Here is a 14,028-nt window from a genome sequence, read left to right as displayed (position 1 = left end):
TCCACAGGGACCAAGTGGGGTTCGTCCCTGGGAGGCAGGCAGGTGATAACGTTCGTAAGGTGGTCCATCTTATACATTTTCTGCAAGAGCGGAAAATCCCGGGATTCTTACTGTCCTTAGACATATATAAAGCCTTTGATTCTCTATCCTGGGAATATCTGCGGTTTGTGCTGTCTCGTTGGGGTTTTGGGAATTCTATTCTTTCTTGGATCCAAGCCTTGTATTCTTCTCCTTCGGCCTTCGTTAAATAGGCTGGGTATTTCTCGGATCCCTTTCCTATTGGGCGAGGGACGAGGCAGGGCTGCCCGCTGTCCCCGGCGCTCTTTGTCCTGGCGCTTGAGCCGCTGGCTTTAGCGCTTCGGACCGATTGCAATATATCGGGGGTTTCCTACACGGGACAGGAGTTTAAGCTGAACCTTTTTGCGGACGATGCCCTCTTGACTCTTACTGATCCTCTGACAACGCTTCCTAATTTGCAACGGGTTCTTGAGCGCTTCTCTTTGATTTCGGGTCTCCGTATTAACTTGGATAAGACTGTCGCTCTCAATATTACTTTGGCTTCAGATTTGGTTTCGCGCCTACAATCCCACTTCCCTTACAAATGGGCTTCCTCTTCTCTTGAATACTTGGGCATTTGCTTGACCCCCACCTATGACTCCCTCTTTGCTGCAAACTATTATCCATTGCTCAGCTCTCTATCTTCTCTTATGCATTCCTGGCAATTTCCGCACCTGTCTTGGATAGGGCAGGTCCATTCTGTGAAAATGACCATCCTGCCAAAATTGTTATATTATTTTTGCACCCTCCCAGTGTGGGTTCCCCCTCATTTTCTTCGGTTGCTTCAGGCAAACTTTATGCGTTTTATCTGGGCTAATAAGCACCCCAGAGTATCCAGAAATACGCTCTTTGCTCATAGACTCCAGTGTGGTCTTGGGGTGCCTAATGTAACTAAGTATTATCAGATGAGCCAGATAGGCCCCGCTGTCTACGTTGCACGCTTCCCCTGACGTCCCTCTCTGGGTTTTGCTGGAACTACCTAATTGTGCCCCTATCGCATCGTCGACGCTTCTATGGCTTCCCCCTGCCCTGCGCCCTATGGCGCTGAGCCCGATGTTGCTCCATGGCTTACAAGTCTGGGACTCGGTACGTTACTCCAGTGGCCTGATGTCACCCTTTCTGCCTTTGCTCCCAATTGTTAATAATCCTCTTTTCCCACCGGGTTTGGATCACCCAAGGGCGTTCTCTTGGTGGGTGGCTAATGGTTTTTCGCAGGTGCGACACTTTTTGGTTTTTCGGTCCTTCCCCACCTACCTTCAATTGCGGCACTGGCTGCTCTCGCTGCGGGGCACTTCTGCTTTTCCATACCGGAAATCTGCCTTTGAACAGCTTTGCCAGCAGCGTCCGGTCGCCCCGGGCCTTATCTCCCTTCTTTATGCAGTTTTGAACAGACGCTCGTCGCATACTTCTCTTTCATATGTTGTTCAGTGGGAGCGTGACCTGGGAGTGGCTGTGGATCCGGAGGACTGGAATAAGGCCTGGTCACTCATAGCTAAATGCTCATTTAATACGTCCACGCTGGAGGCAGCCTAGAAGGTATTGTTTCTTTGGTATTGGGTTCCAGCTCGTTTGGCCCAGGCTAACCCTGCCTGTAGTGATCGATGTTTTCGGGGTTGTGGCCATCGTGGCGATGTCTTGCATATCTGATGGTCATGCCCAAGACTGGTTCGTTTTTTGTCTCGTGTGTTTGGCCTCCTTTTCACTTTGTTTCATCTCTCCATACGCCGGGATGCCCGGTATGCCTTGCTTCATTGCCCTATACCGGGCCTCTTGGCTCATCAGCAGAAGTTGGCGTCCTATTTGTTTTTATCGGCCACTAGAACAATTGCTCAGGCCTGGAAGAGTCCGTTTGTCCTTCTTCAGGGGGTGCGGGATCGTATGATCACTATGATGCTCAACGAACAGATGTCGAGTATATGCAACAACTCCCAAAGTAAATTTTCGAAAATATGAGAACCGTGGTTGCAATATGCCTGTCCCACGCTCCCTCTGGCTAGTATGGGGATGTAATGGCGTTTGACATTGGCGTTCGGTGGTGGCGCTCTTGGACCCCTGCTTTTTTTTTTTTTCTCCCTTTTTCTGTTAGTTTTTGGGTGACAGTGGACAGCTGCCTTTAGTTGTTATAGTCAGAGTTTCATTAATATTGTTGTAACTTATGTGCCATTGATAGCCCCTGCGTGGGCGTACCTTCTGCCTTGTTGGAGTTAGAGCACTGTTTCTCTATTATGTTTTTTCTTATCGGTGCAATTGATAGCCCCTGTGGGGGCGTGTTTTGTTGCCTCTGTTTTATACTGATTAAAATGATTAAAAACCATTGAAATATAAAAAAAAAAACGGGCTTCTAACTTATTTTAGCTGGCTTCTAGATTCAAAGCAAATTTGTCCAGCCCTGAAGTAAAACATGGCCTACCAGGCTTCGAGGGGGCTCTAAAGGCTGGTACACAAGTGATTAAGGACCACTATACGCTGCATGATCAACTTAAAAGCAGTCATCTCAAAAAAAGCTGATTAACACATTTTCACAAAATTCTAAATCAGGCTAGGACCAATGGAAATATTGAGTGATAAAGGTGAACCTATGAAATGTAACCTTGCTTTATAAATACAATTAGGCACAATTGACAGATTTCAGTCTTCTGAGCTATCCAAGCAGCAGTGTTTGAATGAGAATACAGACAATGCAAAATGCATTAGGCAAAAGGTTAATAAACAGGTTCATAGACAGCTAGTACAGAGAGAGTGATGACTGAAATATATACAAGATTCATTTCAAAAGTAGTCACCTGACAACTTGCAGATCTGGATGGTGTGAGCATGGCTCTCCAAACCGAACCTTCCCAGGCATTTCCGGGCATCTTGGTAAGGCAGATTGAAGTTACGCTGAAGATATTCTGTCGCCGTCTCCTCCATGTTCAGCTGGTCTGCATATTGCTGATTAAAGAACCCAATTTTCTGTGCATGAAAAAAAAAACCCAAAACAAAACATCAAAAGAAGAGTCACATAAGAAGTAAGGCCCCACCTTCTCCAATTCTGTTCTACAGACTAGCACTCACCAATCTGTGATTCTTCCTCATTTCTCCTTTTGTCTGTAAAAGAAGACATGGAAAACTAAGCCAACCAGTTGCTGAAACGGTTATTGATGGATGCAGAGCCGTGGCAGGTTATACTTACAGGTGTGAGTTTTCCAGTTAGAAGTAACAGCAGAGTACTTTTTCCCACACCATTCGGGCCCACAATACAGACTGTAGAGGAAAAAAAAAAAAAAAGGGGGAGGATGTTAGGTGTCTTGTGTGTTCTTGCAATCCAGCAGTGCAACCATTTCTCCTGTCTCCACAACGTATGTCAAGCTACATTTCACCTTGCACCAACAGACCTCACACGGCTCCAGCAGCTTTTCAGACCTATAGGGGAGTAGGCTCCACACCAGCCCTCAAGAAGAAGGCTCAAAACACAGAAAGACTCCAAACTGCACCACCAATATAAACAACTGTGGTTAAAGGAAATTAATGTGTTTTTAAATATATTTTTTTAAAACATTTCTTAAGTTTTAGAGCTAAAAGTTAAACAGATTTTCATTTTAGACTACTTGCCAACCGCAGACAGCCGAATACCGGCTACACTGCTGCCGGCCAGTTCTGGGAGGGCGTGATATGACGTCCTCCCAGAACACGCTCTCCTGCGCGCCCCCGGGGGCACCGAACCCGGCTATCTCCGAGATCGCTGTGTCCTGCAGACACAGCTGATCACGTGATGTGGTAAAAGGACAATCACAGCGGCCTTTTACCACATGATCAGCTGTGTCCAATGACACGCCGATCACCGGGAAATGCAATTGCCGGTTCTCGGCTGCACCTTCCTTGCGATGTCTGAGCGCGAGGAAAGTACTGCCGAGAACCGGTAGTTGTCAGAGCAGGGATCGGCACCGATCATCGGTGTCCAGCAGTGCCACCCACCAGTATCGCCCACCTGTGCCTAGCAGTACACCCACCTGTGCCACCCAGCAGTGCACCCACCTGTGCCACCCAGCAGTGCACCCACCTGTGCCCAGCATTTGGGCCAGTCAATGCCTAGCAGTGCCGCCAGTCAGTGCCCAGCAGTGATGCCAATCAGTGCCACCTATCAGTGCTGTCTATCAGTACCCATCATCAGTGCCGCCTATCATTGTCACCTAACAGCGCCGCCTATCCATGACACCTCGTTAGTGCTGCCTATCAGTGCCGCCTATCCGTGCCACCTCATTAGTACTGCCTATCAGTGCCCATCAGTGCTGCCTATCAGTGCCCATCAGTGCTGCCTATTAGTGCCCATCAGTGCTACCTCATCAACGCACATAAGTGAAGGAGAAAAATTACCTGTTTGAAAAATATTATAATACAAAGAAACTTTTTTTTTCTTCAAATTTTTTGTTTATAGCGCAAAAAGTAAAGCGCCCAGCGGCGATTAAATACCACCAAAAGAAAGCTCTATCTGTGAGAAAAAAAAATTATAAAAATTTCATATGGGTACAATCTTGCATGACCGTGCAATTGTCATTCAAAGTTCAACAGTGCTGAAAGCTGAAAATTTGCCTGGTAAAAAAGGGGGTATAAGTGCCCGGTAGGCAAGTGGTTAAATATAGATATTTACATGTAATATTTATTATACTGTATATAAAACTTACAGCCAAGTAGTTGGTACAGTTCAGTGTGTTTTCTATCGCATTGCAAAGTTTATTGCTAAGCCATGAATAGTCTGCAATTAGATCTCAAGGAAAAGAAAAAAAAACTGCATTCTAGGATAAAAGTCACAAGTAAGATTTATTAAACAATCCAATACATGGCAGACCACTTGTGCCTTGATAAATCTAAGTCTATCCCTCAAACCACCTCTCATTCATTAGAGTCGAGCATCATTTTCTGTTTTACACAGAGGGCTGATGGGCCCCAGGCCAACTTTGACTCAACATTTTGCAGAATGATAATATGTAAAGAATACCCCTCAAAAACAAGGTGGCACACCCCTCCTACAGATACTAGGCCCCACCAGCCTGAAACGAGTGCTGAAATATCACTAGGCCCTACAATCTGGAACTTGCTTTTGTGCGTGTTCAAACTCACTTCTAGAATCCATGTCTATGCCAAAATCCAGATTTTTAAACAAAAGCTTGTGTCCCGAATAGCCAAATTCAACACCTGCAATAAAGAAGAAAAAATAAAAGAGGGTTAATCATTACTGCATGCTGTAAATGACAGAAAAGGAGCAGAGAGCAATTCCAAGCACACATACCATGCAGGCCCAGGATAGGAGGGCTTAGTGGAGGAGGATTCGGGAAGGTGAATTTCACCGTGTACTCCTTCGGTCTCTTCAGTAGCTCAGCTGGTTCATTGGAATCATCATCAGCTTTTTTCTTCTGACACTTCTGCTGCTTCCTAGTCAGAGCCTCCTTTGTCTGTTTCTCCTGCAAGAGCAAAACAGAAACAGTATAAAAAGATGATGAGAAGCCTAGACATAGAAATAAGAGGCAAAAAGATCGACAGTCCTTGAGAGCTGGGCCTGCATTCGTGTCTCATGTACTATGTCACCACTAACTAATCACAACACAAGAAGGATATACAGGTGTACCTCGGTTTACAAACGCCTCAGTTAACTTAATTTTCGGTTTATGAATGAAAATCCATTGCAAATAACGGTTTACAAATTTTTTTCGCAATACGAAGAGTATGTGGGTGCCGATTTTTCAAATGCAATTGCCGGCTTTTTTTTCTTCACTACAGCTCACAAAATTAGCTGTCACTTTACCAGGAGCTAAAGGATACTTTGTTTCTTTTATCTCAGGAACAAACTAAAAGGAAACATTGTTTCTTTTAACTCAAATAAACGAAAAGGAAACTTTCTTTTAGCTGGGGGGAAATTGACAGCTGATTCTCTGAGCTATAGTGAAGAAAAAAAAAGCAAGCCAGTAATTACATTTAAAAACCAGCACTGACATATAGTGACAGCGACTTTTTTTCACTTTTTTTCTGACCTCTGGAACGGATTAATTGGTTTTCAATACATTCCTATGGGAAACCGGGTTTCGGTTTACAAATTTTTCGCAATATGAAATGTCCTGGAGAGCGCATTAAATTCATAAACCGAGGTACACCTGGAAGGAAAAAAAGCTTCAAAGGCAGAAGGAAAGGAGCAATGGCACTGTACAATACTTACAAGAGGCTTTTGGCCCAACATGTAATGACACGGAATATAACATGTTGCCGTTTTTATAAACGTATCCCTGACTCTCTTTCTATACAATGAGAGTGCATAACACTTCTAACAGAAACCCATGGAAATTAAGCTCCTATAGCAGTGCATTACATGTTTATGAAATGCTTAAAATGGATTGAAGACTTTAAAGGGACACTAAACTTTGCCTGTTCAGGAAAAAAGTGACAGTATACAGTATGTGCAAAGCCACCCCCCATCTACTGATAAGCACCTTTCTGTCAATTCTCTGACACTCCCCTGCAGCTGGCCCAGTGCTTCTGGGTATGAGAGAGCATGCGACGACTTCCCATGATGCAGGACTTGGACCTAGCAGACAGTCTAATGATGTAGGCAGACGTCACTGCTTCTAGGCACTGACATCAGCTTACAGTAGGTATTCTGGTCATGGCGGCAACTGAGAAATAGTAGGTGTGGGCGGGGGAATTATTGGACAGATGAGTACTAATGGACTGGGGATGCTTTACACAGATTCTTCCTAAACTGGCAAAGTGACAGTGTTTCACTGGAGAAAGGAGAAATATATGTTTAGTAATATCTACGAACTTTCTTCAAGAACGCATAAAGATGTACATATCCTCAGTGTAATAAACAACTTTGTCTACTGGTTCCAGCAAGGATACCAATAATTGAAAGGATCCAGTCTCCTGACGATCACATCTACTCACCGCTTGCTTGGAAGATTTCCCTCCTGCCTTCAGATCCTTCAGTTTCTTTTCCTGCTTCTCATACTGTTTCAGCATCTCCTTCTGTTTCTGCTGGTACATCTTCTTAAATGCCACTAGAGAGACAAACGCACCAAATTAAGACATGCTACTACATTTGTCTTCTGGGTAGAGTGAAGTACAGTTTGGTGTCCCTCCTCAATACCGGGTCTCAGCTGACAACTACATTTCCTTGTCATTTTCACCATTTTCTCTCTCTGCCATATATTCTATCAATATACTAGGGAGTAATAACACCAGTGAGAGCAGTTACAAGGCACTAGACAGGCAATGGATGCTGAATGGGGAGATACAGATGGAGTAAAGCAGCAGAGATAGAAGACCTGGTGATTGCACATGTACAAACACTCCAGTAGAGTATGCAAGTTTTACCCAATTAGTAAATCTCTGAAGTGGGGGTTTGTTTTATGGCAAGAAACTCATGGAAAACAGCATCACCCTTGAAATAACACAGATGGAGCAGTTAGTCTTCACTCCAGCTGTAAAAAGCAATAGAATTGCTCCATAATTCAGAGGAAGCAGAAAAGACCTGTTCTATTCAGTGGGGTATAATGGAAGAAGTCATTCTCCAAGTGCATTTCCGCCTCTGCAGCCAAATTTGAGAAAGCCACACTATATGTTTGTTATGTGTTCCCATTCACACAAGCAAAAAAATAAATAAATACTAAATTTTATATACTGTGTATACGCAAGTCGCACTGTGCTTTCTGAATGCTCCTTCAGTTTTTCAGGGACCTGTGATATGTCCCTGAAGGTTGCGGGGGATGGGGGAGAAGTGAGAAGGGTCTGAACATCGCCACGGCAATCTGACCGGAACAGGGAAGTGGGTGTCACAATCATGCACACAGGGAGAGGAGCAGGTCATCCATTCTGCTCCAAACAACTACATTTTGGTAGTTCTCTTAAACTCCCAAATCAGTCTCTCTCCTCCGATTTCCCCCCTCCCTCAGGAATGCGTTCAGTGTACCTTGCTAAGGGGCTGTCTATGGCATCCTTTTTCCAAATAAGGCAATAAGCTGCTGTTGTAAGAAGATACCAATTGATTTTTGGGTAGAAAAGAAACGGTTAGTTCTTGTGTGAGCAGTTAGACAAGTGAGGACGTTGGCTCTGTACCATCGAGCTGACCAAGAGTCTTGTTGTACCATCGCAACTGAGTGCAAAACCAGAAATCCCTTTGAGCTCATCAGAATTGAAACTGCCTAATTCCAAGCATTTATTTGGCAAGTACTTATCTATTGCTGTGCTGTGCGTGCGTGTATATATATATATATATATATCTCTATCTTAATTACATCTTCTCTGTAAATATTTTACTGCACCCGTTTGACCCTTTTAGTAATAAATCTTTCTTCTAAAAGTGTTGAACTGTTTCTATAACTCTTAATTGCAATTTACGAATCCCTGCCTTTAAAGAGACACTACTGTTAGTTTAACTCTCTGTATAACCGGCCTGTGTTAATGACCGGGTTATGCGGACGATTATTTCAATTATTGTAGTGTTATAGCGATATTGCGAGTGTCCTCTTTCTCTGAGCCAAAAGGAGGTGGTGGCAGTGTGAAGGGGTTAATTGCGTAATTAACCTGACCCAGTAACAATCGCCCCCAGGCTGCCGGTACATAGATTGTGTCCAATTAGCTGGAAAATCGTTGTGCAGGGTGCAGCTGGGCGTGGCATTGTTACGCACATCATGGTTTGGATCGGCCAGTCCTTCGGTCACGAGTTTGGTGAGGAGGTCTGGGGTCTGACGCCGCGATCGTGACATATTGGTGACAGCGGTCGTGGGATTTTCGCATGTTGGTGGCGGCAATCTTCACATATTGTTGGCAGCGTACATGGGATAACTGAATTAAGAGCTTCAGTGCAGTGTTAAAAATTGGCTTTGCACTGAAGGATTGTAACCTCTGTGGAAACAGTCCTTAGAAACAAGCGGTGCATAATATATTATATATATATATATATATATATATATATGTGTATGTATCTATATATATATATATATATATATATATATATATATATATATATATATATATATATATATATATATATATATATAGACACAAATAGTGAAGATTTGATTCGGGACCTATTGGAGGATGATATCAGAGTAGAGGAGAACGCGGGGGAACTTGACCCTGACGGGGTTCCCGCTACATCCGATCCCAGTGGCTCAGTGACAGCCTCGCAGGATAGGCGGAGACTGACACTGGAGGATCACGAATGTTGTCATCGCACCACCGCCTGAGCGGGCCAGCACCGGAGCGCCTATAACCAGCAGAGTCTTTCCTCAGATGCAGGAAGCCCTGAAACGCATCAAGGAGACAGATCTTGAGGCATACCTGCGGTTCATGGAACGCCAGGCTGACAGAGAAGCTGCGGAACGCCAAGCTGACAGGTGGCGGAATGCCAAGCAGCGGCTGACAGAGAGGTGGCAGAACGCCAAGCAGCGGCTGACAGAGAAGAACACCGGGCTGAGAGAGATGCAGTGCAGAGGGAAGCTAATCATCGGCACGAGCTGGAGATGACAAGGCTCCAGCAGCAGCAGTGATAGGGTCAGAACCTCAGGTCCCTAGAGCACAGGGACGCCACTCTGGCTGTGGGCACAGCCGCCAAGTTTCCAGTGATGGACAAAGATAGTGACATTGACACGTATTTACTGTCATTTGAAAAAACGTGCTGTCAGTACCATGTGCCCCAAACACAATGGGCTCGGTACCTAACCCCAGGGCTACGAGGCAAGGCCCTGGATGCATTTGTTGAAATGCCAGAGGGGCAGGACGACAATTATGAAGTTTTAAAAGAAGCCATCATCCGGCAGTACCAGATGACCCCGGAAGTGTACCGCAAGCGGTTCAGGTCCATGCAAAAGGGACCTGGGGACTCTTACACGGATGTGGCGAGTCGCTTACGCACCACATTCCGACAGTGGACTAAAGGATTGAAAGAGGACACCTACGAGTCTTTGGAAGATCTCATGATACGAGATCAGCTCCTACATATCTGCCCGGCAGACGTCAGACAGTTAGTCTTGGAGAGAGAGCCAGCGTCTACTAAAGCTGCAGGAGATCTGGCAGATACCTTCGTCTACACGCGGGTGTCTGACCCTCGCAAGGCTCCTCCGAACGGCTGGAAAGGGGGGAAAATCGCCCCTAGCAACCTCTCCTATGTCGGTGAGTCAAGCTTCTCATCCACCCCCACCTGCAGCTCCTGGGGCCAAGCCATTCTCGCCTGACAACCGCAGATGTTTCACCTGTGGGAAAGCTGGATATCTCAGGATGCAGTGTCCTGAGCAGAAGCAGATGACATCATCTGGCCAGCAAATCTTCTTCAGTGCTGTTTGTCCGCAGGGAGATGCAGGTTTTCCCCACCTACTTGCAGCCACTCACTGTGGGCAATCGGTCTGTAACTGGTTTCCAGGACACCGGAGCAGAAGTCACCTTGATCCGGCCAGAGGTGATTAAGCAAAGGAACCTCATCCCAGGGAAGTTCCTTACCCTCACAGGAGTTGGGGGGACCCGTTCACGCATACCCTGTGCAAAGGTGTTCATTGATTGGGGTGCATGAAAGGGGGATGAGGGAGGTGGGGGTCTCGGAGGAAATTCCCACACCTGTTTTGTTGGGTGCTGATTTGGGTACTCGTTTCTTATTATGCCCCTGCTGAGAATACCCGGAAGGCCCCCCTGGAACTCTCTGGACATGCCAAGGGACTGTGTGCAGATGTTGGGGTAACGTCTGGGCCACCTGTGGATGGACAGAGGGAGGGGGTCGGGAATGGAGTGGGGCTACAGGATTCTCCATTAGCTGGAGAACGAGAAGAAATCCCCTTGCCTGGGGAGGTATCGAACTCATGTGTCATGGACATTACAGAAATGTACCTGTTGATAATGAGGACGATGGAGCTGATATTGAGAATGTTGATGATAATGTTGATAGTTGATACGGTCAATGCGAATGGTGATGATGGTCATGAAGATAAAACTGATGCATTTTCATTGTTGGGGGTCAACCACAGTGCTATGAAGGGGGCAGAGGTACAATCTCCAGGGGCTAAACAAAGGTATGGTCTGTGTAGGCCTGTTCCTTGCCCAGGCCTAGAGGATTCTACTTCGATAAGTGTCCAGGCGTTGTCCTTGCATGGTACTGGACAGCCGGCTGGGACTTGCAGTTCCACGTGTAAGGCAGCACTGGAAAGCAATTCACACATGGACCTCAGCAGCCAGATAGTGGTAAGCTTCCCTGCTGAGAAAGGTAAACAAAGGCCTGACAGGGAGACTGAAAGCATGTCATATGATCTGACCTGTCCTGGTGTGTCACCAGGCAGAAAAACACGTGTCCTAGGCAGTGACAGCACACCTGGATTGGAAGTGCGAGGGGCCTCATTGGAGTTGATCAGCAGGTCTCCGAGAGGGGGCTGAGGCCTTTAGCTTCAATCACCTCTCCTTTCAAGTCAGGTACAGGAGCTGGTGGCAAGGCCTATGAAAGATGGTGTCAGAGTTCAGGAAAACCCAGGGAGAGCTCACCGTGCTGTTCATGAGTTGGATGGCAAGGTGTATCTTTCCCCCATGCCTTCAGCCAACCTCATCTCACAGGAGGTGCAGATTGAATGGGCCAAAGAGACAGAGGTAATGGTGCCGTCAGGAATCCAGGGGTCAGCTAGAGTCTGGACATCCCCGGTAGTCTCGGTCCCCAAACAGGATCAGATGACCAGACTTTGTGAGGACCTTGGGAAACTGTCAGGGAGCGAGGAGCCAGACATACAAGGAGGTGCAATTAAAGGTAGGTTTATTAATATAAAAATAAGACTAGAGTCTATGCAAGTCCAACAGCGGAAATTGTAGCCAAAGCTGGGATCAAGAGCCAGGAAGAATCTTCGCCAGAGCCGGGATCAGGAGCCAGGAAGAATCGTCACCAGAGCCGGGATCGGGAGCCAGGAAGAATCGTCACCAGAGCCGGGATCGGGAGCCAGGAAGAATGGGTCGTCAGAGCCGGGGTCAGAAGCCAGGAGGAGTCTTAGCCAAAGCCGAGTCGGTATCCAGGAAAGCAATGAGTAGCTAAACTGGAGCTTGCTGATGTGCAAGAGACAGCACACAAATGCAATGGACAGCTACAAACAGCAGCCTTATATGTGATAAGCCGCCACCTCATGTGGGAGGAGCCGCAGAGGCTTGAAAGCATAAAGGATCCCACAATGCTTTGCAGACACCTAAGATGGATGCCAGCACATGGAGCAGCACAAGCCCTGAGGAAAGGTAGGACCTTGACAGTACCTCCTCCTCAAGGACCCCTCCCCCTCCCCCTCAGTGGCTCAACATAAGGCTTCTGGGGAAAGTGGGCGTGAAAAGCACAGAGGAGGGCAGGAGCATGAACATCCGCGGAAGAAACCCAGGAACGCTCCTCGGGACCATAACCACGCCAATGGACCAGGAACTGCACCCGACCGTGGACCAACCGAGAGTCCAGGATGTGGCTCACCTCATACTCCTCATGATCGTCAACCCGGATAGGACGAGGCCGAGGCGGAGAGGCAGTAAAGCGATTACAGACCAGAGGCTTCAACAGGGATACTTGGAAGACATTGGAGATACGCATCCCAGGAGGAAGAGCAAGGGCATAGGCAACTGGGTTCACCCTGCGGAGGATGCGGAACGGACCAACAAAACGGGGAGCCAGTTTCTCTGCGGGCACCCGAAGATTGAGGTTACAAGTAAACAACCACACCTGATCTCCGACCTGGTATGAAGGAGCGGGCAACCGTCTACGATCAGCCTGGAGCTTCTGGCGCTGAGCCGAGTCCTTCAAGGACCTCTGGATCTGCCCCACGAGGAACGCAGGGCAGCAAGATGGTTATCCACAGCCGGAATGTCCTGTGGCGAGAACAACTCAGGCAATACAGCGGGTTGGAACCCATAGTTGGCCATGAAGGGAGACATCCCGGAAGAGGGGTTGACAGCCGAGTTCCTCGCAAACTCTGCCCATGGCAGGAGATCGACCCAATTGTCTTGATGGTCTGAGATATAGCAGTGAAGGAATTGTCCCAGGGCCTGGTTGGAACGCTCCGCAGCCCCATTGGACTGTGGGTGGTAGGCCGAAGAGAAGGAGAGCTTGATACCCAACTGGGAGCAGAAGGTGCGCCAGAACCTGGACACAAACTGGCTCCCACGGTCCGAGACAAATCACCTTAGGTAACCCATGCAAGCGAAAGATCTCCCTGGCGAAAACCGTAGACAGTTCTTGCACAGCCGGCAATTTCTTGAACGGAACACAATGGCACATCTTGGAGAAACGATCAATGACCATAAGAATGACCGTATGGCCTCGAGATGCAGGGAGGTCTACAATAAAATCCATGCCCAGGTGTGACCAGGGACGCTCCCCATTGAGAATGGGTTGCAGAAGGCCCAATGGAAGATGCTGAGGAGATTTATTCTGGGCACAGACAGAACATGCCGCTACATATGAGGTGATATCGGAACGGAGAGATGGACACCAGAAAAAAAGAGAAACGACCCAGGACAACTGGTTCCTCCATGGATGACCGGCAGTCTTGGAATTATGGTAGGTACGCAGCAAGCGGGTGCGCAATCCCTCAGGTACGAAACATCTACCAGCTGGTCTCTCAGAGGGAGCATCAATTTGAGCCGCCAAAATCTGTCCCCCAAGGGGAGAAGTCAGGCTGGTACGAATGGCAGCCGGGATCTGATCCTGAGGTATGACCGAGGTCGGCACAGACTCCTCCCTGGACAGCTCAGAGTATTGCCACGACAAGGCATCAGCCCTGACATTCTTGGAGCCAGGCAAATAGGAGACCACATACTTAAAACACGACAAGAACAGAGCCCATCTGGCCTGACGGGGCGTCAACCTCTTAGCTTCCGAGAGATACGTCAGGTTCTTGTGGTCAGTGAGAATGAGGACCGGAACCGCAGAACCCTCGAGCAGGTGCCTCCATTCCTTGAGAGCCTGAATAATGGCCAACAACTCCCTGTCTCCAATCTGGTAGC

At 47.3% G+C, this 14,028-nt stretch overlaps 1 protein-coding gene across 1 annotated transcript in view; it reads right to left on the bottom strand.

Moving 5' to 3' along the window:
• The window catches only part of ABCF1 (ATP binding cassette subfamily F member 1), an 80,667-nt gene that overhangs the window by 9,994 nt on the left and 56,645 nt on the right, over positions 1 to 14,028 (bottom strand). Inside the window, exons 19-24 of the mRNA XM_089656937.1 lie at positions 6,970 to 7,082; positions 5,324 to 5,495; positions 5,155 to 5,229; positions 3,230 to 3,300; positions 3,112 to 3,144; positions 2,841 to 3,009 (exon numbers count right to left, since the gene is read on the bottom strand). Of these exons, the coding sequence (XP_089513063.1) occupies positions 2,841 to 3,009; positions 3,112 to 3,144; positions 3,230 to 3,300; positions 5,155 to 5,229; positions 5,324 to 5,495; positions 6,970 to 7,082 (633 nt within the window). The remainder of the gene's footprint in view (positions 1 to 2,840; positions 3,010 to 3,111; positions 3,145 to 3,229; positions 3,301 to 5,154; positions 5,230 to 5,323; positions 5,496 to 6,969; positions 7,083 to 14,028) is intronic.

This window comes from Staurois parvus, unplaced genomic scaffold (genome assembly GCF_062004578.1).
Source record: "Staurois parvus isolate SC_StPar_1 unplaced genomic scaffold, SC_StPar_1.0 ptg000950l, whole genome shotgun sequence".
NCBI classification, from domain to species: domain Eukaryota; kingdom Metazoa; phylum Chordata; class Amphibia; order Anura; family Ranidae; genus Staurois; species Staurois parvus.
This window is presented reverse-complemented; position numbering and strand designations above follow the sequence as displayed.